This window comes from Artibeus jamaicensis, unplaced genomic scaffold (genome assembly GCF_021234435.1).
Source record: "Artibeus jamaicensis isolate MK-2021 breed Jamaican fruit bat unplaced genomic scaffold, CSHL_Jam_final contig_233, whole genome shotgun sequence".
Classification (NCBI taxonomy): domain Eukaryota; kingdom Metazoa; phylum Chordata; class Mammalia; order Chiroptera; family Phyllostomidae; genus Artibeus; species Artibeus jamaicensis.
Window position 1 is genome coordinate 2,751,569 of NW_026521486.1, and position 26,228 is coordinate 2,777,796.

Consider the following 26,228-nt stretch of genomic DNA (forward strand, 5'->3'; position numbering starts at 1 on the left):
CCCACTGACTCGGGTGCCCCATGGACCAGAGCGCTGTGGCCGCTGCCCACCGCCTGCTGCATGTGGTCAGTGGGTGGGGCTGGCGCTGCTGCTGAGGGGCCTGGGGGCTCCCGGGGGGGGGCGGGCATTCAGTTCCCATGGGCCCGCACCGTTGATCTGGCTCCACCAGCCCCGGGAGCCCCGAGTGGCGCTGGGTGGCCGGGAGGCACCCGTGGGAGCAGTGCACTGTCCCACCCGCCCTGTGATGGGCGTTTGTGTGGCTGTGTGGCTGGCGGTCAAACACAGTCCAAGTGTCGTGTGAAGGTGTTCATGGGTGTGACAAACACCTACCGCCGGCGGACTTCAGTAAAGCAGACGCCCCGCAGAACACGGGTGGACCTCCTCTCATCAGGCAAAGGCCTGAAGAGAAAAAGCTTTTGGGGAAAGAATCCGCGATTTCTGGGGACGTGATCTGCCTCCGGGCCACAGTGCTGAGCCCCTGCCCAGGCAGCCGGCCGCCTGCCCTGCAGACCTCAGACCCCCCGCCCCCGCAGGGGCGTGAACTAACCCTACGCGCGTTTACACGTTCTGCCTTCCGTTCCCGCACGTTCCAAACCCACTCCACCGACCCCAGACCCAGAGTATCTTCCAAAGGTTACGTTGCTGCTAAGTCGCATAACATTTACGTTGTATCGGGAATCACAAGTGACCTACAGATGATCGAATACACGGCAGGGCGCGCATCTGCGCCATTTCATCTGAGGGACCGGGGCATCCGTGTGGCCTGGGGTCTGCGGGGGTCAGGGGACCCCCCATGGTCACCAAGGGACAACTGTATGGAAGTACCCTCTGCGAGTTCTGTTTTTCTGGTACACGCGCCTTTTAAACACTCAGATTTCTCCTTCCCGTGAATGATCAGAATCCCAAACAGTGGAGCCAGGAAGACTCCTAGGGGACGTCTAGTGCCGTCAACTGTCACTGGACAGTGGGAACTGAGGCCCAGAGAGGGTAAGGGGCTCGCCCAAAGCCACACAGCAAGTCCTTGGGGGGGCTGCCTCTGGAAACTGGGTCTCCGGCCTCCAGCCTGGAACCAGAAAAGGCAGCCGCGGGCACCTCCACTGCCCCACCGCCACCTCCTACAGCTGATCAACACCCGCCTTCCACTGCTCCAGGCCGCTGTCCAAGGTGCCCTCCTGTCCCAGGCCGCTCCCCTCTTCACAATGGGACCCACTTCCTGCAAGGCTGCCGTCTGAGCTGCTACTGAAATCTCAGGCCACCCACCAATTACCTGCCATTTACCTCCGGTGCCCCCAGGGACCTTCTTGTTACTGTGGGACAAACTGGTGCCGAGGGAAATTGCATTGTCTAGATGAGAGACCGCCCTGGGGTATCTCAGGAAGTCCCCCCCATGTCTGACTAGCCCTGTGGGAGCCGACCCCTCAGGTTCAAGTCTACAGGTGCTTCTCTTCCTTCCTGCACCCTGCCCCCCCGCAAGTGCCCCAAAGGTGTCCCCGCCTGCGCTTTCCTGTCATCTGTTCCATTTACCGTTCCTGACATGTAAATGCCAAGGTCCTTCAGTAGCTCTTCTCAACCAATGACATCTGCCAGGTTCTCTCCTGAGTTAAATAAAATCTTTAACACATGTTCATGTTCACATCTTACAATGAAGGTCATATTTTATTCTCTCCTGACAATGAGCTCTCACTGTGACTTTGCGGAGGCAAAGGCCATTCTCTCCCGCTCCGCCTCACCCTCCACCTGAGTCCACACCTCGACTCCCGGTGGGCCCGGGTGGGCACCAGGGGGGCCTTCCCTGGGACGGGAACTTGGGCCCCCGGGGGCCATGTGGCTGTCATGCAAAGGGGTTTCAGATCCCCCAACGGCTCTATTTATAATCCAAAGCAAAACAGTTTGTTGCTAGGAAAATATATTTGCACAAGACACACACAGACCCTCAGAGCAATTACCCAAGTGCCGAGGTTACAGATCGACACCTACGTACAAATTGGTGCCAGATATCATGAGTGCCCAGGTAGAGGTGGGTGCGCAGGGCACAGAGGAAGAGCTCACTACCTGGCATCTACCCGGTCGGCTCCTGTCTGGGTACAGGGTGGGGAGAGGGGCCCCCACCATCCAGGTCTAAACCCGTATTTCCGGGGGGAGGAGACACAGACCCAGAGAGAAAGGGGCTGAAACAGGGGCACATGTGCGGCAGGGGGCGCACATCAGGGGGGAGGGGCAGGAACTCTTGCACTTGGCTGACAAGGGAGCCACCACGGAGCTGGGATTCCAGCATCTCCTAGGGACCCTCCATAAATAGTATTTTCACCCCTGTGTCTCGGCTGCCACAAATTCCCTACCACAGATCCCCACCCACTCGTCCTCACAAACACCACGGGGCTCCCAACACGGGAGAAGGCAGGTGCCCCGAAGCAGGGCCAGAAGCCAGAGGAACTCTGGCAAGACACTCGGCTAACATCCAAGGTGGCGGCGGCAAGGTCCATACAAGGTGGGATGTGCAACGTGACCTTGGCAGAGGCCTGACTCAAGTCCCAGGGATCCCTGACCCTCAGAAAGGGCAGGGGGTCTGTACAGAGCTGCTGGGGCTGCCCGCCCCGTCCTGTGGTTACACTTGACATCAAGATGCAGAGCTCGCCTGGGTCAAGTGCGCCTGGCTCTGCCTGGGGGGCCCAGGTGCTCACTCTGGTGCGCACCTCTCACCCGCACAGCCCTCCAGCTGCCAGGTGCTGACCCATCCCACCTCCTAGAGCCCACCTGATTACCTATCCCCCTCTTCAAAGGTTTATAGAGAACCCAAGTTGAGCCAATCAGCACACAGCAATTTCCCTGGCCAGAGGGAGGAGTTCGATGAGGCCCGTGAAGGACCAGGAAAAGTCTCCAGGTTCTTCTGGGAAGGAAGAGCGTGTCAGAAGAGCACCACTGGAGCAGTCTCTCTCCACACAGCTACATATGAAGATGAGGCCTGGAATGGCTGCAGACAACTCACTGCCCCCTGGAAGATCCGACAAAGGCAGGGAATTGCTGAGCCCTGATCAAGCCATACCTGATCTCCATCCTGTCCCCAGACCATTTCAGCTGCATAGGGCAATATATCCACTTTGACTTTTGGGCCAGAGTTGGGTTTTCTGTTCATTACAGTTAAAAGTATCCTGTTGCCCTGGCTGGTGTGGTTGGATTGTTGTCCTGTAAACTGAAAGGTTGAGGGATCGATTCCTGGCCAGGGCACATGCCTGTGTTGTGGGTTTGATCCCTGGTTGGGGTGCGCACAAGAGACAATCAATCAATGTCTCTCACATCAACATTTCTCTCCCTCTCTCTCCCCCTCCCTTCCCCTCTCTCTCTCTCTCTCTAAAATCAAAGAGGCGAGGATTTAAAAAACAGGAACCCTGGGGGCCTTGCCACCCCGGCTGGGAGAGGGACTTCCTCTGAGCTCTGGCCACCCTCAGCCTGCTCCACAGGTCGGTGTGTCCTTCCTGCCTCTGCCTGTGTGCTGACAGCCGTCTGACCCACACAAGTCTCAGCCGTCACCCGGCCAGTCAGGGACGAGAGCGGGAGCTTGGTGGCCGGGGTGGGGTGAGGGTCTGTTAGATAAGAGAACAGGCACATGACTGTGCCCAGCACTCAAGGCCTCCAGGCCGGGTGTCATGGTCACGGCCTGCCTCGCTCGCCCATTCCCTGCCACTGCAGGCTGCTTTGTCCCTGAGGAGGGGACAGCTTGGGCCTCTCTATAACCTCCATCATCCATACCCAGACCTGTGGGTGGGGACCCTGGGCCCTCTCCTCTCCTCCCTGAGGGACAGTAATCTCTTGCTCTCCACCCCCAACTCAGGTCTCAGAACAGACCTCTCTCCTGACTCTGGACTCAATCCCCCAACTCCCGTGGCACTTCTGTGTGCCAACAGCTGCCTTCAGTTCTGAGAATAAAATTCCGACCCCACCAACCGCTGAGAGACCCTGTCACCTGGCTCCGCCGCCCCCTGGAATCATCTCATGCCACCTCTACTAGCCCCCGTCTCTCTGCCCCAGCCACGCACCACACGGTGCCTCCGGGCCTTTGCACACACCGTTGTCCCCTCCACCTGGATCACTCAGCTGTAGGGAGTAGGTGATTCATAAGCAGTTTCCATTTTTACCTTGGGCTCAAGCCAATTCAATCATCCAGCCTGAATTCAAATCTGCCTCCCCCTCGGCCTCCTGGGAGACTGACGTGGGATCCACAAGACCCTAATGCACCTGCCCTTCACCTTCAGGGGCCTCTCTCCAGAAAGGTACGATTACAGTTCAGCCAAGTCAAGCGCTTCCTCTCAACGTGGCCAGAGACAGAGGCGCCCAGGTCCCAGGGGAAGGTCAGGCCACTCAGTACCTCCCAGACCAGGGACCTGGTTCTGCTCCCACCTGTGCCCCCGTCCCTTGGACGTGGCGGCCACCAGCCCCTGCACGGACCTGGGAGAGCTGGTTGGGGAGCTGGGGTGAGCGAGTGGGAGTGAGGAAGCAGGTGGGCGAGCCCATGCGGGCCCCAGCCACCTGCAGCTTTCCCGCGGGTGGCAAACACGCCAGCCCCTGCCCCTGTTGCTTGTTTTCATTTTATGACCAGGTGGGGAGGGGGAGGCCTCCCTAGAAGTATTTGGACTCCTGACCTGCCAAACCAGTTCCTTCTTGTGGACGGTCACCAGCTCCAACTGAAAATGAATGTCTGGCTGCCTTGAGCTGTCCCGGGTCACTGAAGCAAGAACCACTTGGCCCCCAGCCTGGGCAGGAACAGGGCCCTACGAGCTCATTCCGCACTGACTCCTGGGAACGAGGACTGTACCATGGGGGGAGGGGGCAGGGCTAACGCTAATAAGTGCAAACACACATGACATGCCCTGGGTTAGGCACTTGGCACAAATTAACTCCTGGATTCTCCCAGGAACCCTAGGCGTAGCTGTCCACACTGCCCGCATCTCAGGTGGGGAAATCGAGGCCCACAGAGGCTAGCAACCCTGCTCACGGAGCCAGGTGGTAACGCGCCACCGCAGGCATCTTCCCCTCTGAGCCTCGGGGCAGCCCACTCCTCATGGTGCCCGGGTGAGAGGTGAGCAAACGAGGCCAGAGACGTCATTTGGGGAGAGTCCTGAGCCAGGTCTGCTGCCTTCCAGGCACCTAGAAACCTGGACCAAGGCCAGATCCAGCTGCCAGAAGTCCCAGGAGCCTACAGATAAGGATCGCCAGGGCAGGACCGAGGATGGCGAGCTCACCTGCAGTGACACCCCCCCCCCCCAAACAGCATCTATTTAGCTGTCCCCAGCCCTGCAGCACCTGGCCCAAGGGATCCTTGCAAAAACGCCCCAGGAGGCCCCGGAAGCCTCCAGGTACACGGGTGCAAGTGGCACACCATCCTGGGGCATCAGTTTTAATCAAGGGGGTGAGGAAAAAGTGCAGTAATTCATCTGAAAACATCACTTTTCGGTCTCCATTCTCATTTGACACAGCCTGGAGGGCAGCCGCTGGCAGGCCCCGGGCGTCTCCCTGGAGACCGCCTGAAGTGCCCCGGGGCAGTGCCCGGGAGGTGGGGACACTGCGCCCGCAGCACACCTGCCTGCTCCCCGCTCCCTGGCCGTGTGACCCCCCCTGCCTCGGTGTCCTCACCTGTAACAGGGGACAGTAACAGTCCCTGCCTCACAAGGCTGACGTGAGTGAGTGAGGGATGAGGCAGCCCATCGTGCTGCTGTTAGGGCCTGACTGGCTGTTCTGGGCAGGAGTGACCGTGACCACCCTGAGAAAGGACAGCCGCCAGGGTCACTTTATGGGTCAGGAGGCTGAGTGCCCACGAGGGAAAGTGACCTGCTCAGAAACTGGGTCCAACTCCTCCAGAGCCTCCTCCCCACCCTCCTGTGCCTCTGTTTCCCCATCGGTGGAAGAGGGGCACCCTCAGGGGACGGGATGGGTCACCAAATGGCATGAAAGGTACCCGCATCAGGCACCTCCCGGGTGGCCTGAGCTCTTGCTGTCCTCTCTTTAACTGAAGCCGTCCTCGCCGGTGAGCCCAGGACCGACTGGGCCTGGAGCCTGCCTGCTGGGGAGATGCCATACGCCCACGGGATGCTTAGTCGAGCAAGTCTCCGGCCCTTAAAAGCTCTCCATGAGCCCTGGCTGGTGTGGTTCAGTGGGTTGAACTCGGGACTGTGAACTGAAGAGTCACCCGTTCAATTCCCGTCAGGGCACAGGCCTTGGTGGCAGACCAAGTCCCCGGTTGGGGGCAAGTGAGAGGCAACTGATCAGTATTTCTCTCATACACTGATGTTTCTTTCCCTCTTTCTCCCTTCCTTCCTTCTCTCTAAAATCTTTTAAAAATCTCAGTGAGGTTGCATTTGAATGACTCCATGGACTTTCCCACCCCCCACCTTACATATGAGTCACCTCCGGTCACACACGGCCCCCCAGTCTCAGTCCCCCAGTGTCTGTAGGGCCTCAAAGCACGACACCCTTCCCTGTTTATCACTTATCCAACCACATCTTCCAGCTTAATGGTCGCCTCCTCCAGGAAGCCCTCCTGACCAGCCACAAGCCCCTGGCTTCTCTCTATTAACAGAGAGCAGACTCTGGGTCCCCTGTGGGCGGGGACCTGCTGGGCCCCAGCTACTGCCCTGTGTCCCTCTTCCTCCTTCACTCCTAGGCCTGGTGCTGGTGTAAGGAATGGTCTGTCACTGCGTTCAAGTTCACAAACGAGATTCTGAAACCGCCACCAGAGCCCTGTCGGGTGTGGCTCCGTGGGTTGCATGCCGACCTGCAAAAAGAAAGGTCCCCAGTTCGATTGCTGGACAGGGCACATGCCTGGGGTGCGGGCTGGGCCAGGTCCCCAGTCCCTCTTTCTAAACCTCCTTTCCCCCCTTTCTAAAAATAAATAAATAAATAAATAAATAAATAAATAAATAAACAAACAAATAAATAAATAAATAAATAAACTGTTTTTAAACAAAACTGCCACCGGAGACCATCAAAAGATGTTTACTGTGGAGGCTGGCGCATGCCGACCCTGCACTTCCTAGCCCTCCCTGGAACCCGCGCAGACTCTGAAACAAAGCTTCCGAGTTTGCAGCCCGGCGGCAGCCAGCCCTCCCCCCACCCCGACGGAGGCTCCCGGGCGTCCCTGCCCGCTGGTCGGCTGCCTCCTACAGGGTGGTGGTCCCTCTGCCGCCGCACACTCCCGCCGCGCCCTGGGGAAGGCCCAGCCAGCGCGGCCCCGGCGGCTGCAGGGGATTCTCAGGGTGGCCCTGTGCCAGGGTCCGAGAAAAGTGAAAGCAGCCAGCGCCTCTCCTCTAACTCGCGACTTCAGAGGGTGAGGACACGCTTGATTGATTTTGGGCCTAGTAACTCTTGGGGCTCCCCCGCTGTGCTGAAGGGGCCAGCAGCCCAGGCAGAGCCCCTGCCTCTGCATCCGCGCAGCACCTGCTCTGCCTCAATGTTCTCGTCTGTGAAACGCACGATGCCTCGGAGGGGGGCCCGCGGAAGTTTGGGCTAAGTCAGCCCAGCCGGAGCAGACCAGACACGAAACAGCCCGGGAGGAGGAGGGAGGGAGTACGAGGGGCGCAGGAGTGGGGGAGGGGCGCGCGGGGGAACAGCAGGAGGGGGCGGGGCCGGACCGGGATCTGCCTTGGCGCCAGTCTTCGCACCGCCTCCCGCGCGGCCTCGGAGAGCCCACCTGCGCCGCGAGCCCGTCCAGCCGCCGGCTCCCGCCCGCCGAGCCCGCGCGGCGTCCCCGCCGGGGCACAGGCCGGCTTCCTCCTAGGCTTACCGGACTGCCAACCAACTGAGCGCCTTCCTTTCTTGGGAGCAGCTCGACCTGAGACTCACCCACCTGGCCCCGCCCCGGACGTGGCTCCCGCGCAGGTCCCGCCCCTCTCCCCGTCCTCTATGACCCGCGCAAGGTGTTTTCCTAGTGCCCTGGGCGGCGCAGGTCCGGCTCGGTCTCTGCGGGCACCGGGACAAGGCCGGGCCAGTGGCTCCGCCTTGCGGACGGGGCGCGGGGCTTGCGATGGCAGAGGCTCCTCGCTGCCAAAGCCCTGGAGGCGCCCCGGGGTGCCACCTGAGTGGAGCCCGCCTTTGGCGCAGCACCCGCGTCCGAGGCGAGCCTTTGCCTTGATGATCCGTTTCCCCTTTTTAGGGGATGCGCCGAGCGAGGCGGGAAGGGGTGAGATCTGCGAGCAACTGAGAAGACACAAACATTCAACGAATGGCTCCCAAAGCGCATTCAGAGTCAGGTGCTGACTTCCCAGGGCTGGTGGGTCTCCACAGGTCCCAGAGTGGGCCCCCGACCTCACAGTGGCAGGGGTTGGGTGATCCCAGGGGCAGCTCTGACCTAGGCTGAGGAGCAGGGAGGACTTCCTGGAGGAGGAGACGGGAGCAAACCTTGGGCCTCCTGAAGGTCATTCAGGGCTGCATTTCTGCACCTGGGCGCAGTCCACCCTGAGGCAGGGGTCATATAGCCAGGAAGGCAAGGCCCGGATACCCCTGGAGGTGTGTTTGCTGGCCCAGCCCTCCGGGCAAGAGGATGACGGGTCCTCCAGTATCATCGCACTGTCCCCCAGGGGCAGCTCAGCGAGGTGGAGTTCGGAGAATGGGTTTGTTGCAGGCCCAGCCTAGCACCCACCTGTCTGGCCCACCTCTCAGGTTCCTCGCTGCCTCCCGCCACATCTCCCTGATTTCCAAAGGTCTTCTCTTCCTTATCCACACTCCTCTGCCCCCTGCTTTCAGTGTGCCTGTACCCTGACCCCCAGTTATATCCCCTGACTCCAGACTCCTGCCTTTACCCGGCCCCCAGCATCTCCGCCTGGAGATCTTGGCGGGCAGCTCGAGCTCCTTGGCCCTCCGTACCAGCCTCCTCTCCTGGGCTTCCATGCCCACTCTCTGTGCGCCAGCCCCATCCAGACCCTCGGCTCCATCCTCGGCTCCCCAGTCCTCTCACATCCCGCGTGTGGTCCCTCAGCAGGCCCCGATGGCTCTTCCTTTGAGATGTGTCCCAGGGCCACCATTTCTCCCCACTGGCACTGGCCCAGGTGGTTCAGGCCACCAGCACCTCTCACATGGCTCCCAATGAGGTCCCCTAATGGGCCTCCCTGATTCTGCTCCCACCCCATTGGGTCTGTGTCACCCCAGCAGCCAGGGGTCCTTTCACAAACACCTGCCTTCCCCTGCTCAAGTGTTTCTCTCCCTCTTTTCCCTCCCGCCCCTTTGGGTTGGGGTTGGGGGACATCCGCAGCCCACAATCCCAGGCCGCCTTGCACGGAAGGTGACATCCAGTTTTTCCAGTTTCATTAGCATAATATCACTCCTTTGCCACAGTGATTGGTTCAGGTCCAGAAGTAACTGGGCCTAAGCTAATCGCATGGATGCTCATTAAACCACAGTGACAGTTCAGGCCAGTCCGGGCGGTGTGACTCTGCTGTCCCCTTTTCTCTCCCCCCCCCATATACGAGGAGCCTAGCACATCGGGGACACCCGGCAGACATCCTGTGACCATGAAGAGATCTCGCCTTAGGATGCAGCAGAAGTGGCACAGAACGGAGTCTCTGGTGACAATGCAGAGCCCCTGGATCAAACCCACCCTGAGGCTTGCCCTGTCTGCGACCTTTCTCGTTATGTGCACCAGTAAATTCTCTTCTTGTTCAATCTAGTTTCAACTTTCTAATCCTACAAAGTGTCACATGAGGAAGTATCTTCATTCCTTTTAAACGAAGTGCAAAGAGTTTCTCTCCTAATAGCACTTGCAGAAAAAGACCAGGAAGGCCACTCCCGGCTAGTCCTGAGGCACATCTGTGGCTGTTCCAGGGACCAGGGGGAGTTAGACCAAAACTTTCTCTTCCCCGAAGCTGAGACAGCCAGCTTCACCCCAGTTTTGCCAGCACCAACTGTGAAGTCAGTGAACGTGGGCTAATGTTAACGGGGGACCTGTGCCCAGAGCGAAATGTTAGTTGTTACCGTTCCATGGAACGTGGGCTGTCCCAGAGCCGTGGGGCTGTTTGCTCACTGCAGCGTCCCCAGCACTTAGTGCCGCACCTGGCACATAGTTGACACTACCCCCCATCCATCTGAACGAATGAATGACCTGAGTTGCGTTCTGTCATCAACCCTGCAACTGCCTTTTCCTCACGAAGACTGTTCGACCCCCACAGCACACTTGCGTAGTGTTCTTTAGCACTTCCTTGCTCCCAGAGGCCTTGGGTTGGTGAGAAAGCCAAGGGCACTGTGGTGCTAACCTTGAACATACCGGTGCATATAAGCCTGAGGCTGCAGGTGGATCAGGAATGGGGGGCTGGTTTCTCGCCCAAAACTCTTCTTCCCAGCAACCCACACAATGGGTTTCGTCCAGAGCTGTGTGCCAGGTTCTCTCCTCCATTTGCAGAATGTAAACATCTCTATTTTATCATCAGTGTAAGACCAGTCTCTCAAGAAAGAGGGACAATGGGCAGTCTTTCTGTTGTAAAAAGCACTTTTGACTGAAGTGGGAGAAAGCGCCCCCCGCTGGTGCCCGGCTGGCAGCGTAATTTCCGCTCTCCTTGAGTTTGTGTTTTGTGTGAAGCTCATACAAATGCCACACCATAGCTCCGTGCTGTAAACCACACCCACTGAAGCAATAATACAGAATGATTGTGGGCACAAGAACGCAGGTGCGCCTGCCATTCTAATAGAAGAAGGGAACAGAAAGGAACGGTGAAGCCCAGGCGGGCTCCCTTCCGGGCTCGCTCCTCTGTCCCCCCAAACACGGGCAATCGGCAACCCACCAGCAGCCACTTCCCTTTGTCGCTGCAACAATAACTCCTTGCATTTCAGATGGGTTGCAACAGAAGGGGGAGAAGAATCGCGCAAAGCGAAGGACTGGCATCCGAATGGCCTTCCTCCCAGCTTTATTAAATTTGCTCTTGCCAGTGTTTATGGAGCGGGCGGGCGAGCAGGCTCCCCCCAGCAGCACACTCCATGTTAATAGGCACTGGGGGGGGGGGCAGCCGCAAGGAGGGAGGGGATGCAGAACCCGCCCCCGGTCTGGGGCTTCGCATTTGTTTTCTCCCAGATTAACTCCCCCAGCCAGCTGCTCGAGCCCAGACTTTGTCTGCTTTGAACTCCACTAAAACCACGAAACCAAAACTTCCCAGTGGAGTGTGGGTGTGACTGTGGCTTGAGCTGAGGATGTCCGGGAGATCACATTCAGACCCTCCCTAAGGGGCCAGGACCTGGAACCCCACGAGGAACCCCGCCACGTGCATCTGGTTGTTAGCACCGACCGCGAACCGAGCCCAGCCTGTGCCTGCTCTGCGGTGCTCTGGGCATAGTTTGGACCTGGCTCTGGGAGCTCTTTGATTTGCAACTGGGCGGGCCACACCCTTGGTGCCCTATTTGACACCAGGGTGGGACTCTGGTCCTGTACTCTGGCCTCTTGCACCTTTAAAATCTTTTAAACTTATTTTTAGAGAGAGGATGGGAGAGACAGAGTGAGATTGATGTGCTGTTCCACTTATTGCATTCATTGGTTGATTCTTGCATGTGCCCTGACCGGGGATCAAACCCATAACCTTGGTGCATGGGGCTGATGCTCTAACCAACTGAGCTACCCAGCTGGGGCCCAAGCTCCTTGCTCCCTTCAAAGGTCCTCACTAGTCTCTGCCCAAAGCAGTCAGACGACAGGTTGACTTGGCCTGCTTTACAACCGGGGCATAGAGGGGGACTTAGGCTCCACCACTGCGACATACACCTGGCAGGGGGTGGGGGCAGCCCTGGAGTTTGTTACACTGGAGAGGGCAGCTGCGTGATGCTCGATGTGGGCCCGGGGGTGGGGGTGCGATGTGGAGGCTGCAGCGGCTGGAAAGGCTGAGCACAGGGACGTGACTGACGTCGGTGCTGGCGGCGATGGCCAGTCTGGTGCAGTGTGACTGGAGCGTCTCCGTGGAGGGAGCATCCCTGGGCAGTGGAGCACCCCCGTTTTCCTATCAAGCCTGTCCTGAGGGGCGGGTTGAGGCATTGTCCCTGGGCGTTAAGCCTCCAGCTTGGCTCTCTCCCAATCCTGACGATCCTAGGAGTTCCCAACATCCTTTAACAAGCTCCTTCGCTGTGTAACCAGCTGGGATCTGCTTTCGGGGCTTTCAAGTAAGAGTCCTGCCTGATGCTGTGGCCTCCTTTTTAATGCTTCCCTGTCCCTCCTCCCCTTCCAAGTACAGGCTGACATAAATCCCCACAGCGAAGAGAGAAATGTCAGCTTGAGAAATTCTTCTGGCGATGGTGCCGCAGACACTTTGCAGCGTGACGGCGTTTCGCAGCTTGGCTAAGCGGCAGCCTGAGCTCTCTGCAAACACATCCCGGCGAGCGCAAGGGTTCGTGCCAGGGAAACTCTCAGTTCAGTACTGAGCCGTGGTCACCTTCAGGTCGAAACCCATCAGGCACTTGTTTGCCCAACACACTGTCACCTGTGCCGAGCTCCTTCATCAGACGCCTGCCACCTGGGAGTTCGAGACCTCACGCCGGCTCTGTGTGGTTCACGTAGCGCAGCAGACAAGCAGAGAGATATCACCAGCTATAGAATTTTATATTCGGAAAGATCCTTCCTTCAGCTAGAGACACAGAGGATGGCATGACTGCCCACTGTCACACAGCAGGTGAGTGACCGATTCGGGGGGACAACCCAGGGTCCTGGCACTGCCCTTGAGGGGTGGGCTATCCACACTGAACATGTAGACATGTATTAGGTCGCGCCAGGTCATGCTGCAGTAACAAACACCCCCAGTCTTAGGGCCTTACACAGACCCCGGCCTCCTCACTCACACATGTCTGCAGCCCCCCACGCCCCTCCAGCTGGAGCAGGCCTGTCTGGAACATGACTCACAGGGTCTCCACGTGGCATTGAGTGCTCCAGCTCCAAAGGGCTCCAGTCCCTTCTGCTCAGAACTCACTGGCCAGAGCTGGTCATAGGGCCCCACGAACCACCAGGGGACCAGGAAGAGCAGAGCACCGTGATTTTAGGGGCTTACCGAAAATCTCATTCCACTGCAGCCCTGGCCGATGCCCTCTACCCAGCAGCCTCCCATTTCCCAGAATCCCCAAGGCTACTGCCCACGTCACCGCTGGACACTACTGCAGCTCAGGACCACGGTCCCATGCTGGGGCCACACTGGGCAGGCCACACTCCCTGAGGGACGTGGTGCAGACCTGTGAACTGGACTCCACCAGGGGCCTCACGTTAGTGGGGTCCTGCAGCATTTGCCTCCTTGGTGTTATTTCATTGGGCAAAACGTCCTCAGGATTCATCCACGTGGTGGCGCATGTCAGGATTCCTGTCCTTTTTAAGGCCGAGTCGCACTCCGTTGCACGGACAGCCCACTCTGCTGACCCATTCACCTGTTGGCGGATGGCTGAGTGGCCTCTGCCTTTTTCGCCCTCGGAAACAGAGGTGCACGTGGTGGATACGCATCTGTCTGAGTCTCTGCTGTCAGCTCCTTTGGGGTATATTCGGTTCTTTTCTATCTTATTTTTAGAGAGAGGCAGGGAGGGAAACACCAATGTGTAGTTGCCTCTCACACGCCCCCTACTGGGGACCTGGCCCGCAACCCAGGCATGCACCCTGACTGGGAATCGAACCTGCGAACTTTTGGTTTGCAGGCCTGCACTCAATCCACTGAGCCACACTGGCCAGGGCCAGTTCTTTTTAATTATAGGTCAAGTATCACTTTCAGGGTCAAACGGAAGATAACACATGAGTCAAAACTCGACGGGCGCACCCCTTGGCTCACCCACTTCCTAGCCTTTCTCCGCCTACCAGTCTCTCCCCCTCCTTCTATGGGCTCCCTGTGCGGCAGGCAGCCCCCCCACCTGGCGGGGACCCTCCTCCCTCTCCCCAGCGGGCCTGGCCTCCCACCGGGGATTCCTGGGCCACAGCCGCCCAGCAGCACCTCCCCAAAAGCCTCCTTCCAGAGACTTGTATCGGCAGGGGCAAAGAACACCCCTGGGCCCGAGGGCATCTTGGGGTGCCCACACACACCCAAAAACAAATGTTAACTCCGAGGCGGTGCAGTCCGGGGCACCTTCAATGCCCCCGCCCCACAGCAGGGCAAGGCCCCGGGACCTGGCTGGGCTCCTGCTGGCACGTGGCCCCCCTCTGGCTTCCGGGGCAGGCGTGGGGGCTGGTTGCCCAAGGAACAGGCCCACCCCCCACCAGGGAGCCATGGAAGGGAGTCGTGTCCCCCGAAGCTCTACCTGCCTCCAGTGTGGTTGCATTGGAGATGGGGTCCCTAAGTAAGTTTAAACGAGATCTGGAGCAGGGCTGGATGGACAGGATGCGTCCTGAGGATGCGAGAGAAGGTGGCCGTCAGTGACCTGCAGGGTCAGCTGGCATTCAGAGGAGGACTCTCTGGGCCGACAGATGGGAGGTGACCCTGCGGTGTAAGACGCCCACCAGGGGCACAGGTGTGTCTGAGGGACAAGACTGAGGAGCCCAGACCTTGGCAAATGCACAGATGCCACTGGGGGACAGGCCAGGGAGCCTATTGGTCCAGGGCCTGGATCCCGGAGCCGGGGGAGGGCACTGCCTGCCAGGGTGGTAAGAGCGGTGCCAGGGGTCCCGCACCAGGCAGGTCTCTCCAGCAAGGTTGTGGTGGTGGGGACCAGGTAGCTCCGTCCCCCTTCTAGGCTCCTACGCTTCACCACTGGGGGCAAAGGCAGGGGCCCGCCCCCTCTGTGGAGGGCCAATGGTCTGCACCCGGCCTCCACCCCTTATGGTCCTGGCAGCTCCTGAGAGGCTGTCGGGTCTCCTGGCTCCTCCCTCCGGGTCTCTGGGCCCCTCGGACAGGATGGGACAGAGAAAGTGGGTAATAGGGACCTGCCCCTCCAAAAGCAGGGAGGGGAGGCCCCAGCCAAGTGAGGCTGGGCATAACGTGCTTTGGAGCCGACAAGTTTTATTCCACACTCTTCCTGCCCGTGGCCACCCTGGCCGAGTGAGGGCAGGTGACTCCGAGGGCCCGGGACAGTCACCCACAGGTTGTGCTGTGGCCAGTGGGGAGGGGCAGGTGGGTCCGAGGGTCATTCTGGCCGGAGGCCAGATTCACAGTCGCCACGGGTGTGGATGTGGGTGCTGGGTGGCCTGATGGGCAGTGAGTGGCGGTGACCCTTTCGCCCACGTGCGGCTGACCCATGTGCCGGGTGCCCTGTGGGTGGCAGGTGAAGATGCCGGAGTAGACGTCCCAGAACAGAGTGGGGCTTGGGCTGGTGAAAATGGTTTTTCCAACCAAGGGGTGGGGGAAGCCACAGTGGACGAGGCTGGCTGTGGACTGGCCGGGATGGAGTAAAAAACTCACGCGCACGCACGCAAACACAGGCTCGCACTTGGGCTCAGTAAAAACGCCAGGACCTCACACAATGCTCTGGCGGCCCCTGTCCCCCTCCAGCTTGGAGGCGCCAGGCCCACTGCGCCGGCTAAAGTCAATGAAGATGCCTTCGGAGTCCGAGTCCACGGACTCCAGGACCTGGTCCACCAGGTTCTCTGGGCTGGAGGAAGGTGGGGAGCCGCAGGCAGGGCCGGCCTCGGGGGACTGCGTGCAATCCGGGTACAGTCTGCTGGGGCAGGGCCCCGGCTGCAGGCCCGGGGAGGGCGTGAAGTCCCCTGCAGGGCCCTGGCCCTGCGCGTCCGGGCAGGACGTCATCTCGGAGACCGAGTGCCTGCGGATGCTGGTGCCTCCGGCCGCCACACCCTCCGCCTCGTGCTCCGCCACAGGGTTCAGCAGCGGTGTGTTGTAGCTCTTGGAGCGTACCACCGGGTTCTTGGCCAGGATGTCCCCGGAGCGGGCGCGGCGCAGGAAGTGTTTCTCTGTAGAGACAGACAGACAGACAGGCATCAGGCACCGGAGGCCAGGGGATATGGCGACCCCAGGCAACTGCGGGTTCTTGGCCCTTCCTTCTGCCAGGTGCCCAGTGGCTCCTACTGTGAGCACAGACTGGGCCGCCAGCTCTGCTTGGAGGTGGCCCCAGGAAAGGCCTGACTGGTGCAGACCCCGGGCCAGCCCCCCCACAGTAGCTGCAGGGGTGGCTTGGTCTGGGGGGGAACAGGGTGCAGACTCCACCCCAGCTGTGTCTTCTGTCCCTGCCTCTGAGCCTGGAGAGGCAGTGTGGGGGGGGGCGGGGGGGGCACATCAGCTGGGGGGCAGCTAAGCCGGCTCTCCGGTTTCCCAGCTGCACGTGCCTCTCCCCCACCCCCACGCCCCCTGTGCAAAGCCAGCCCATATCAACAGGTGCTCCACACTGGCACCTCCCTGGGCAGACTCAGGCCCTGTCCTTGGAGCTGGAATCTCAAAGTGTGTGTGTGATGGGGGAGAGGGGGACGAGATGACAGACACACAGGGGTGGTCCACAAGTCAGGCAGTGGTAAGTTCCACGTCAACAAGGGGCCCGTCAAGGTCAGGGCTGGGGTTTCTACTCCGAGTGTTGTGGGGGCCTCTGGAAGGCAGCAGAGGACCTGGGGGCGGCCGAGGCTGCACAGGGGAACACGTGAGCACCACGCAGTTCCACAGAGTGCCACCAAGTGGCTGGGCTGAGTGTGTGGAGGGACTTGGGGCCTTTCCTGGACAGAAGGCGAGGCTCCCTCGTCCCTCTGCGAGGGGCCTGTCATCCAGGGCCACAGGGAGCCCGGGCGACTGCTGAATGACCGATGGGCCAACAGTTAAAGGAGCAATGGAGCCTGGCTTCTTGGACATGCCAGGAAGCCCCCTGACAGCAGCCCCCACCCCCAAGCCCCGCCCTTCTTCCCAGACCCCCACATGCGCCGGATTCCTGGGGCTCTGACTTGTGCTGTCCGCTGTGCCTGGCCACACCTGACTGTCAGGATGAAGTGCAAGTGGGACTCCCTTGGGGACAGAGGACGCTGCTGGGTTTCAGGGAGAGTCCGCACATCACCAGCAATGGTGTCTGCCCTGGGGTCTCCTTCAGCCCAGCAGCAGGCCGGTGGACAGGCGCAGTGGCTACCACTCCCGCCCACGGCCCGGGCTGCCATACCCAGGATGCAGGAGTGTGAGAAGGAGCCCTCGCCGGAGTAGAGGCCGTAGGTGCCCAGGTAGGGCGACACCACCTTCTGGATCAGCGTCTCCAGGCGCAGGTAGTCCTTGGTCACACCCCGGGACTCGTGTACACCCTGGAGAGGGAGAGGTGGGAGGGTCACCGCGCCGCACGGTCTTGGATTCCCTCAACCAGAGGGCTGAGCTCAAAGCCGCCACACCCGCGCTGATCCCACTCCCACAGGGCCTGGGCCCTGAGGACAGTGCCTACCAAGCCCTGCTCCCCAACCCTCTCTCGAGCTGGGGCCTCGCGGCCTCTCTCCTGAATTGACACCCCCTGTGGCTGCTCACTGCCCACAGCAGCTGTGGGTCTGGGGGCCCATGTGGCCCTATGGGGAAGGGCCCTGTGGCTGAGTGAGGCTGGGCTACCTGCAATCTGCCCCTTGGGAGACGGTCCTGAGCACCGGCTTCCCAGAGGCTCTGGAATCCCCGCTACAGGGGCAAGCTCATCCACCCAGGGCCCCTGCCTGCCCTCCCTCACCTGTGGGGCACTGCAGGGGGTGTGGACCCCCATGGGGCAGGCCCAGGGTCCACATCCAAGCTGGGCAGTGAGGGTCCCTCCTCCTGACAGCTGCCCCTCCCCATCGTGTGGCATCCCCTATCAGGTCTTATCCAGCTCCTCCCTGATACCTCCCCCCCACCCAGAGCTTTGCGGATCTCTGCCTCCTCTGGTTTCATTTGAGCCAAAGCCGGAGGAACCGGGCTGCCCAGGACACGGCTGGTCTTGCTGATCGGCGGGGCAAGCTCGGGGTCCCAGCATCCCTGGCCGGGCCCGGCACTCAGCAGGTTTTTGGTGAGTGTTTGCTGAATGACTGATATATGAATAAATGAATGAATGAAAGGCACCACTCCTAAAGAAGCTGCCAGTCGGTAAAGGGCAAGACATGGTTAGGACAATAATATTAAGTAACAGTGCAAGACAGCGAGAGAACCCAACTCTACACTGTCTTCAAGAAACCTATTAAACTGTGAAGACACAGGCAGATTGAAAGGAAAGCGAGGGGAAAGCCGTGCCGGGTTCTTGCTGACCGGAACACGTGGGAGTGGCTGTGGTCACTCCAGACAGGGCAGACTCCAGACCAAGGACATCCCAGGGGCAAAGAAGGTCATGGCATACGGATGAAGGGGTCCATTCTCTAAGACGCCATGGCTATCCTTGGCACACATGCACCGAACGACAGAGCGCCAACTAGGGGAGGAATCTAGAAGTGCAGGGAGAGACGCAAGTCCAGTCCCACAGCCAAGACATCGAGCCCCTCTCAGAACTGCAGCCCCAGCAGCAGGAAGTCAAAGTGGCTGGGCTGGACCGAACAGCACCGGCTGTCAGCCGCCTGTGTCTGTGGCAGCGACAGTCTAGTCCACCCACGCATGGAAGAAGAAACATTCTCCTTGCGCTCACACGGCACACTGGCCAAACAGACCGCGTTCTGGGCCGTGGGGCACCCCCCCCCCCCGGTTTTTAAAAATGCAAAGCATGTCCGTTCTCAGGCCATGCTGAAATGAAACCAGGAAACCACCAACAGGAAACTGGAAAATTCTCAAATGCATAGCGATTAAACAACTCACGTCTAAATGACACGTGAGTCGAAGAAGAAATCTCAGGAAGATTTGTGTAAAAGACCTTGAACTCAATGAAAGTGAACACAAAACAGTCAAATTCATGAACAACATCAAAGGCGGCGCTTCGGGGGACATTTACAGCATCGAATGGACATACTAGAAAAGGAAAAGCTAAAAAATCAACAATCTAAGCTTCCAGCTTACGAAATCACACAAAGCAGAGCAAACCAAGTCTGAAGTAAGTAGAAGGAAAACTGAATGAGAGAGAAAACAGGAAGCAAGAGAGAAAACCAGCAAAATCAAAAGCCGGTTCTTTGAAGACAGGAGTGGAGTCACTAAGCCTCTAGCCAGGCGGACTGAGGAGATGGGAAAGAACATCGCCACAGACCCGTGGGCCCGGCTGCGTTTGGATAAGGAGGGACTGGGTTCCCACGAGCGCCTGCCCTCCCAGGAGCCCCGCTGTCCCTGGAGCTGTCTCGGCCCCTGGCAGCGGTGCCCTGGTGATGACGGCAGTGCCGAGCTGTGCTGGGTCTCCAGGAACTTCATGTGCTTTCATTCCCAGAACTTGTTTGGGAAGTCTGCTCTCTGCTCCCCCGGACAGAGAGGAAGCGGGGCCACGGACTGCATTATTTGTGTACCCTCCACTGCATGGCTGTCCCTGTGGTTTCTGGGACCCCGTGAAGAGGAACCATGCCTCTCTGGGCGAAGCACAGGACAAACAGTAGGTCCTCCGATATGCCAACCAGCAGCTGTGAATTCAATCTATTTGGGACATGAAAACAGTAGGGACAAGTTTCCTTGGGGAGCTGGGACAAGGTCATTTAAAGTGTGGGCCAAAGGAGGGTGGGCAATGGCAAAAGGTAGTGGTTTGGCTTCACACCCACAGTCTTGGTGGCTGAGGGGCCAAGCCCAGAAAGCTGCATCAGGTGGCGGCCACCAGGGGGCAGCACCACCCCAGCCTGGCTGCCCACAGGGATGGGGTTCCAGGGAGGGCTTTACAGCTGGTTTCTCTCCCTTGGCCTTGCCCCACCAGGTAGGTGGCCCTACTCTACCACACAAGGAGAAAAGAGGCCCAGAGGCAGAGTTCCTCCAAGCCCCCAGCTGCAACCCAGCCAGGAGCAACCAAAAAGCCCTTAAAATCCCTGCCCGCAGGCCCGTGGCTGCCGGACCCCACGGTGCAACCCCTGACCCTCCACATTCGCTCTGGAGCCTTTGCCAGCTGCCCTGAACCCCAGGACCAAACTCACAGACCCCGAATCAGCAGGATTTCCACACAGATGTGTCATTTTGGGTGATGGGCAGGGCTTTGGAGCCGGCCAGGCTCAGGTGAGGCCAGACTCCTGGTCATGCCAGCCTGTGGGTAAGGCAGGGTGGCTGACGGTGCCCACCTGGGCCCTGTGCCGTGAGGCGAGCCGGCAAACTGCGGAGCGCTGTGCCTGCCCCAGGACTCGGGACGTGCCGAAAGGGCCAGTCTGCAGCAGGGGCTGCTGGTGGCCCATCAGACCCCCTGCCTGGGCCAGGCTGCTCACCCCACAGCTGGGAGTACGGTGCCAACAGCCTGCTGCTGGCCACCCCCCAGAGCTGCCCTCTTGGGCGCAAGCCGTTCCCACCATTACATGTCAGAGCCACAGTGGAGCGTCAGGGAAGGCGGCCCTCAGCCCCCGTGACCGACTGATGGGGCTGTAGGAGCCCAGCTCCTTGCCCACGGCAGACAGCTCTGGTGCTGATCACGCTGCAGGGCCACCATGGGGCCAGGCTGAGGCCGGCCTTCTCCCGAGTCCAGGCCTCGGCGTGGCTCCTCCCTCCCAGGTTCCTGCTGACAGCACCCCCGCTGTGACACGTGGGGACCCACACCCGCTCTCAGGCGCTGCCTCTGGGAGCCCGGCCCCGCGCCCACCTGGAGCACCAGCAGCATCTGCACGATGGCGGGAGGCACGCGGGCGTGGGCGCGGGCCAGCGCCTCCTCCAGCTTCACGCTGAGGGTGATGGTGTTCCGGAAGTGCAGCAGGGCCAGCTGGCGCACGGACGGCTCCTTGCCCTGTGGACACACAACTCTGTGGTCGTGGGAGGCCTCCTGACCCGCAGGCGAGGCAAGGGTTGCTGTCACACACAGGGTGCCTACTCTGCGCTGGGCACGGCCTACTGTGTGCTGCTCGGGCTTTACGGGGCCCTCCGAGGGAGCTGGCCTTACTTCCATCTCGTGGGTGGGAAAACGGGTTCTGAGAGGTCCAGGGACCGCGTGTCTGGTCCTGTCACGGTGCTGCCCACGGCACTGGCACCCAGGGCCGGAAAGGTGTGTCCACCCCCAGGCTGGGCAGTGAAGGTGACACTGCGGCCCCAGGGGCCGCTCACCTGCACCGGATAGAAGACGGCCTGCAGCGTGGGCAGCACGTCGCCGAAGAAGAAGTCCCACGTCTCCGCCAGTGAGTCCAGCAGCTTCTGTCCTGTGGACACAGGGAGCTGTCACTGCCCGTCTCGAATGGGCTCAGGAGACACTTCCTGACCCCCCCCCCCCCCCGCCGTCAGAAGTCCCCTCTCTGGTCCGGAGGAGGTGCAGGAGGCACCCCCAAGGTCAAGAGCAGAGAGCACTTGGCAGCTCGCTGGCTCTGGGCCCACTGCTTAGCCTTTCTGTGCCTCAGCTTCCCCACTGGTAAAAGGGGACAGAAGCAGACCCATATCTCAGAGCTGACTCGGGGCCTGGGGCAGAGAAACGCGACCGTGCGTGAGCTGCTGGTCCCAGCCCCACCCACGTGGCCCCACGAAGGCGTGCCCCCCATGGGAGCATCAGCTCACGTCCTTGTCTCACCTGACTCACCTCACCCACCACCCAGGAGTGAGGCATCTGTCCACCGACCCACCCTGAGCCCCAAACAGTCCAATCCCACTACGTGTCAAGAAGCAGGGCACTGAACAGCAAGTGTGAGATGGTGGCAAGGGGTGACCTCCCTGGGCCAGTGCGGAGACAAAGCCGGTGAGAGGCTCAGGCCTCTTTCTCCAGGGCCGGGGGCCCTGACACCCGAGGCTGCCGGAGGCGAGATCGGAGGAGCCAGGAAGACCATGTGCATCCACGGCAGCGGGGAGAAGGGTAGAGAGAAGGTGAGGAGGGGCGGGCAGGCAGGGCTTCCTGGAGGAGGGGCTGTCTATGCTGATCTGGGACGGTTTGCCAGGCTGAATGACACCCTTGGTGGCCCACAGGAGCAGGTGTGTAGAAGGCAGGCAGTGGGGCAGGCTCACTGCAGTCATCTCTGCTGCCCTGGGAAGGGGGGTGCCGTCCTCGGGGCCGGCAGCCTCCGGGGGTTGGGGACAGCTGGGGTGCCCTCAGGAAATGCTTAGTGCTGAGCGCCCAGTTTCTTCACTGGAAAGAGCAGAAGGATGAGGGGCTGCCAGACCCAGGGGGAGTAGACCCCCGCCTGGAAGGCAGACTCGCTGTCAGCAGGGGCGTGGTGGGCGGCTCCGGGTGGGAGGGGAAAGTGCCCCTCACTGGCCGCTCTCCCAGACTGCACTGCTCAATGCCGGCGGTTTCCATGGGAACGAGAGGGCCAGACAAGAGCCTTGGCCTCTCTTCTCCTCACTTTCCTCGGGCTCTGGGCCCTGCTGCCACCACCCTGCAAGGCCCAGGTCTGTGTCGGTGCTGGGGCTCTGGGAGGGGAGCCTGGCGGGGCGGCCCGGGAGGTGCAGCGCGGCCTGGCTGGCAGTTAGGGGGGTCTGGCTTCTGTGCTTTGCTGTCGGCTGGCACTGGGGCTCCCTGCCAATCGGCCAACTCCCGGTCCTCCCTGGGGCCCGCACCTGGGTCTGTGGCAGGACAGGCGGGTACTTGCTGCCCCAGGGGCTCTGCCTGAGCACAAAGGTCCCTTCAGGTCCCTGCTGCTGCCGGCGAGAAGAAAGGCAGCTCAGTCCCCGCAGCTAGCCGTGGGGTGGCCCCGGGCCGGGCCAGGCCAGTGTCCGCTGAGCTTGGGCCGCTCTCCAGCCCCCGGCCCGGAAACGCAGCGGAAAGCAGATGTTGTGAAACACGAAGTCCAGGCCCGGCCGGGCCGCACGCCGACGGAGGCCAGGAAGCGGGGCCGCGACCACCAGCCAGGCCCTCTGCCTGGGGGCTGCATCTCGGGGCACTGGGGACATCAGGTGACAGAGTCAGGCTGCACAGCCTTGCTGGAGGTCCCGAGGGGAGTCCCGCACCCCGGGCCTCAGTGCGGTTCTCTGTAAAATGGGTGCGATGACTGTCCCACGCAGGCAGGGCTAAAGGCAGCTATGTGGCTGGTGCTCTGGAAGCGCTGGCAGGTGTCATGGTGATTGGTGGGCCGCGTCCCTGCTGACGGTCAGCAGGGTTCAGACAGCAGCTGAAGCCAAGCTGGCTCTGCCCAGGGGGCGGGTCAGTCCTCCTTGTCCGAGTTCTGAGGGCCGACTGTGGGGCCTGGAGACCAGAATGAACGGATGGTGGTGGCTCAGGTCTCGGCCGGCCTCGGGGAGCCCCCAGGGACAGTGGGGACCATGGGGCGTGGCTGCGGAGGGGGTTCGCTCCGATTAGCCATTAGTCGTGCCAAGGGCACCAAATCACAACCTCAGCTGGTCCTGAAGGAGCCTCCTCCTCCGGGCTGCTGTCCGGACTCCTCACGCTCAGGAACCTCTCTGCTTGGCGGCCGACGCTCCGGCCTCGGCGCAGCTAAAGGGAGCAGCAGGCAGCGAGTGCCCGGCTGCCCTGTGTGGGGGCAGCACCCCATTTATCAGAAACATAGGTAAGGCTAGGGCAAGGTGGGGTGCCAGCAGCCATCTCAAAGAAGCACTCTCCCTGGGACCCAAACAGGGCTGAGAGGTGGGAGGAGAGGCTCCCAAGTCTGCCTTCAGGACGTGGGTCGGTTATTATTCCAATGGTATGGGCTTTAGGGGGCCAGATATTGTCCTGGACAGACAGCATTTTGAGCCTCTACTCGAGGGCCACCGCCTCCATGCAGCCTTCCCTGACTGCCTCTGTGGAATTGGTCCATTCTCCCCAGGGCTGCCCTGTACCCTGACATTCACCACATTGTACTTTCACCATCTGAGCCTTGTCCATGCCCCGAACAGCTGTGAGGCCCTGCTGGACAGGGCCTGACCACGCAGACGGAGCTCGACCAACCCCACAGAGCCGAGACGGGGACACTGAGGCCAGAGCGAAATGTCGTGTCTGTGGCTGGATGAGAGCAGGACACCAGGCCCTGCGGCCCATGGCCTGGGGCCCCGGGCCTGTCCCAGAGGCCCGGGGAGTCTGAACGGGCTGGCACTCCCTGCTGGGTGGCCTGGCGGCCTGGCTGCTGTGGGCAGGACTCCACCAAGATGCACAAAGCTCCCCTTCTCCGACGATCCCGCTCCCCTGGGCCGGGGTTGGTGGGAGGCACAGGCACTGCCGGAATGTGCAGAGTCAGGAGAGGGGGTGGGAGGGCGTCTCCGCCAGGTGCCAAGGCTGTGCCGCCCGTCCTGCTGGTTAGCTGCTGCCTCCTCCAGGAAGTTGGCCCAGGAACCCCGGTGGCCGTGCCTCTAGTTTGAGGTTCTCAGGCTCCTGCCTCAGGGGCTTCTGCCCGATAGGCACGGACGTGGACACAGAAGGACCTGCGGCTCCAGGCTCATCCAGAGCCACCAGGCCACCCCGGGTCCCCTCCTCTCTGAAACAGGATAACGCCCCTTCTGCACAGGGCCAGGACTTGAGGATACATCTGGAGCTGCGAGAACAGTGTGGGCTCAGGACCAGGCTGCCATGTGGCCTGCACGTCACTGAACCCCTCTGTGACTCGGTTTTTCCAAATCTCCTTCACAGGTTGTTGGGAGACCCACTGAGCTAGCAGAGTCAGGACAGAACCTAGCAGAGTAAGCGTGTACCCAGTGCCTAGCAGGTGCTCAGCGAACATTCACGGAACCAGAACCCAGCACTGGCCTGGCGCACAGTAGGCCCCAGGCAAAGGCGACCTGCTGGAGCCAGGCTCCCACTGTCTGCTGCCTCCCTAAGGAGGCTGCCCTTCAGCTGTGGCCCCAGGGCCCACACGCTCGGGGAGCCCGAGGGTGCCAGGACCTGGCACCCCTGCTGAGGCTTGGCGCCTGCAGGGGAGGCCAGCTGGGACTCCGGGCCAAGAGAAGGGCAAAGGGTGTGTGCTCAGGCCGACCTGGGTTCAAATCTCACCCCTACTCCTTATGTGCAGTGTGGTCACGGACAGATCACCTGTCGTCACTGCATTGTCCCCAGCTGTGCAGTGGGAACAATGACCCACGGGGGTGGGTGTGGGCACGAAGAGAAGGAACCTCTGCGCATGCCTAGCAGGGAGCCCCCATCGGCTGCTCCCACCAGGAGCCAGCGACCTGCTCCGGCCTCTTCAAGCCACTTCCTGTCAAGCCTCAGAGCCCGAGGCTGCTCCCAGGCTGCTGGGGACTGAGTGGGGCAGGAGCCTTCTCCCGGACACCCTGTGGGCCTCCTGGGCAGACGTTCTACCCAACGAGGGCCCCTCCGGGGATCGGATCTCCCCTGCTGTCCCAGAGGCCTCATTTTTGTCCCTTCCGAGCCGCACCCCCGGCCCTCGACCGGGACGGCCACACTGCCATGCTTCCCACCAGCACATCTGCTGTGCCACTGTCCCTGGTACGAGCCGGGTGGCCCAGCAGCCACAGCAGCAAGCAGGGCGCCCAGCACACGGTCCCCACCCCGGGGCTGCCAGACTCACCCTCGTAGAAGCGGATCTTGTCCCTCAGGATCACCATGCCTTTCGTCAGCAGCTGGTTCTGGAAGGCACACAGGGGGACTCCGTCACAGCCCTGAGGGTGCCCTCGGGGTCCTGGCAGGCAGGGCTCCCACGAGTCTCCCACCTGAAGCCAAGGCCCAGAAAGGGGGGGACTCGCTGACATCCCCTCTCCCGCCTGCCTCAGAGCCCGAACCTCAGCTTCCCCGGAGGACACTGACAGCTGACCCAACCAGGGGTTGTCACGAGGCAGGAGGTGGCCATGGGGATGATCCCAGGAGACGAGCGGCCCTGCAGCCTCAGCTGAGCTGGGCATCACATCCCGCAACAAATGAAGGGCGCTGAGCCCACAGGGCCTGTGACGAGGGCCTCATTCAGGAACTGCACCGGTCACATGAGGCTCATGCAACAGGGTCCCGTGCCCTGGGCACCGGCTGGGGATGACACCGTGTGGTCTCGGCCCCATTCACACCATCCGAGGGGTGGACACGTCCCAGGGCCCACCCACAGGCCGACAAACAAAATGGGGTACACACAGACAGGGAGGGGTGTTTGGCTGTGGAGGAGCCCCGAGGATGCCGCGCCCAGCAAAGGTAGCCGGCCACGAAAGGCCAGTCAGGGCGGGCGTGGCTCCGCCCCCGTGAAACGCCCCGCACAGGGAAGGCCAGAGATGGACCGCAGACCGGCAGTTGCCGGGGGGGCTGCTCAGGAAGGGGACGGGGACTGATTGCAAAGCATGGGGTTTCTCTTGAGGGGTGATGAGAATGTTCTGGAATCAGCCAGTGGTGAGGTTGGCAGGACTTTGTGGGTACGCTGAGAAGCACTGAGCTAAACCCTTTAAACTGCACCACAGCGTGGGGTTCCCCTGTGTTCAGCGACTGTTGACCTGCGGCCAGAAGGGGGGCCA

General features: G+C 61.0%; 2 protein-coding genes across 7 annotated transcripts in view; both read right to left on the bottom strand.

Annotated features, from left to right (window-relative positions):
• The window catches only part of ARHGAP8 (Rho GTPase activating protein 8), a 29,264-nt gene extending 21,497 nt beyond the window's left edge, over positions 1–7,767 (bottom strand). For both annotated transcript variants that reach the window (XM_037160339.2, XM_053662164.1), the window contains exon 1: positions 7,682–7,767. The gene's annotated coding sequence lies outside the window, so the exon portion shown is untranslated. The remainder of the gene's footprint in view (positions 1–7,681) is intronic.
• A 7,562-nt stretch (positions 7,768–15,329) lies between these two features.
• Positions 15,330–26,228, bottom strand: part of PRR5 (proline rich 5) — a 45,578-nt gene continuing 34,679 nt past the window's right edge. For 3 of the 5 annotated variants that reach the window (XM_037160345.2, XM_037160344.2, XM_037160342.2), the window contains 5 exons: positions 25,307–25,364; positions 20,976–21,067; positions 20,521–20,661; positions 17,005–17,140; positions 15,330–15,823 (listed from right to left, as the gene is read on the bottom strand). In XM_037160345.2, the coding sequence (XP_037016240.1) occupies positions 15,369–15,823; positions 17,005–17,140; positions 20,521–20,661; positions 20,976–21,067; positions 25,307–25,364 (882 nt within the window). In that variant the 3' untranslated portion in view covers positions 15,330–15,368. Of the gene's footprint in view, positions 15,824–17,004; positions 17,141–20,520; positions 20,662–20,975; positions 21,068–21,438; positions 22,397–25,306; positions 25,365–26,228 lie in introns of those variants that run through there. The other 2 variants (XM_053662166.1, XM_053662165.1) reach the window with 2 other exon arrangements.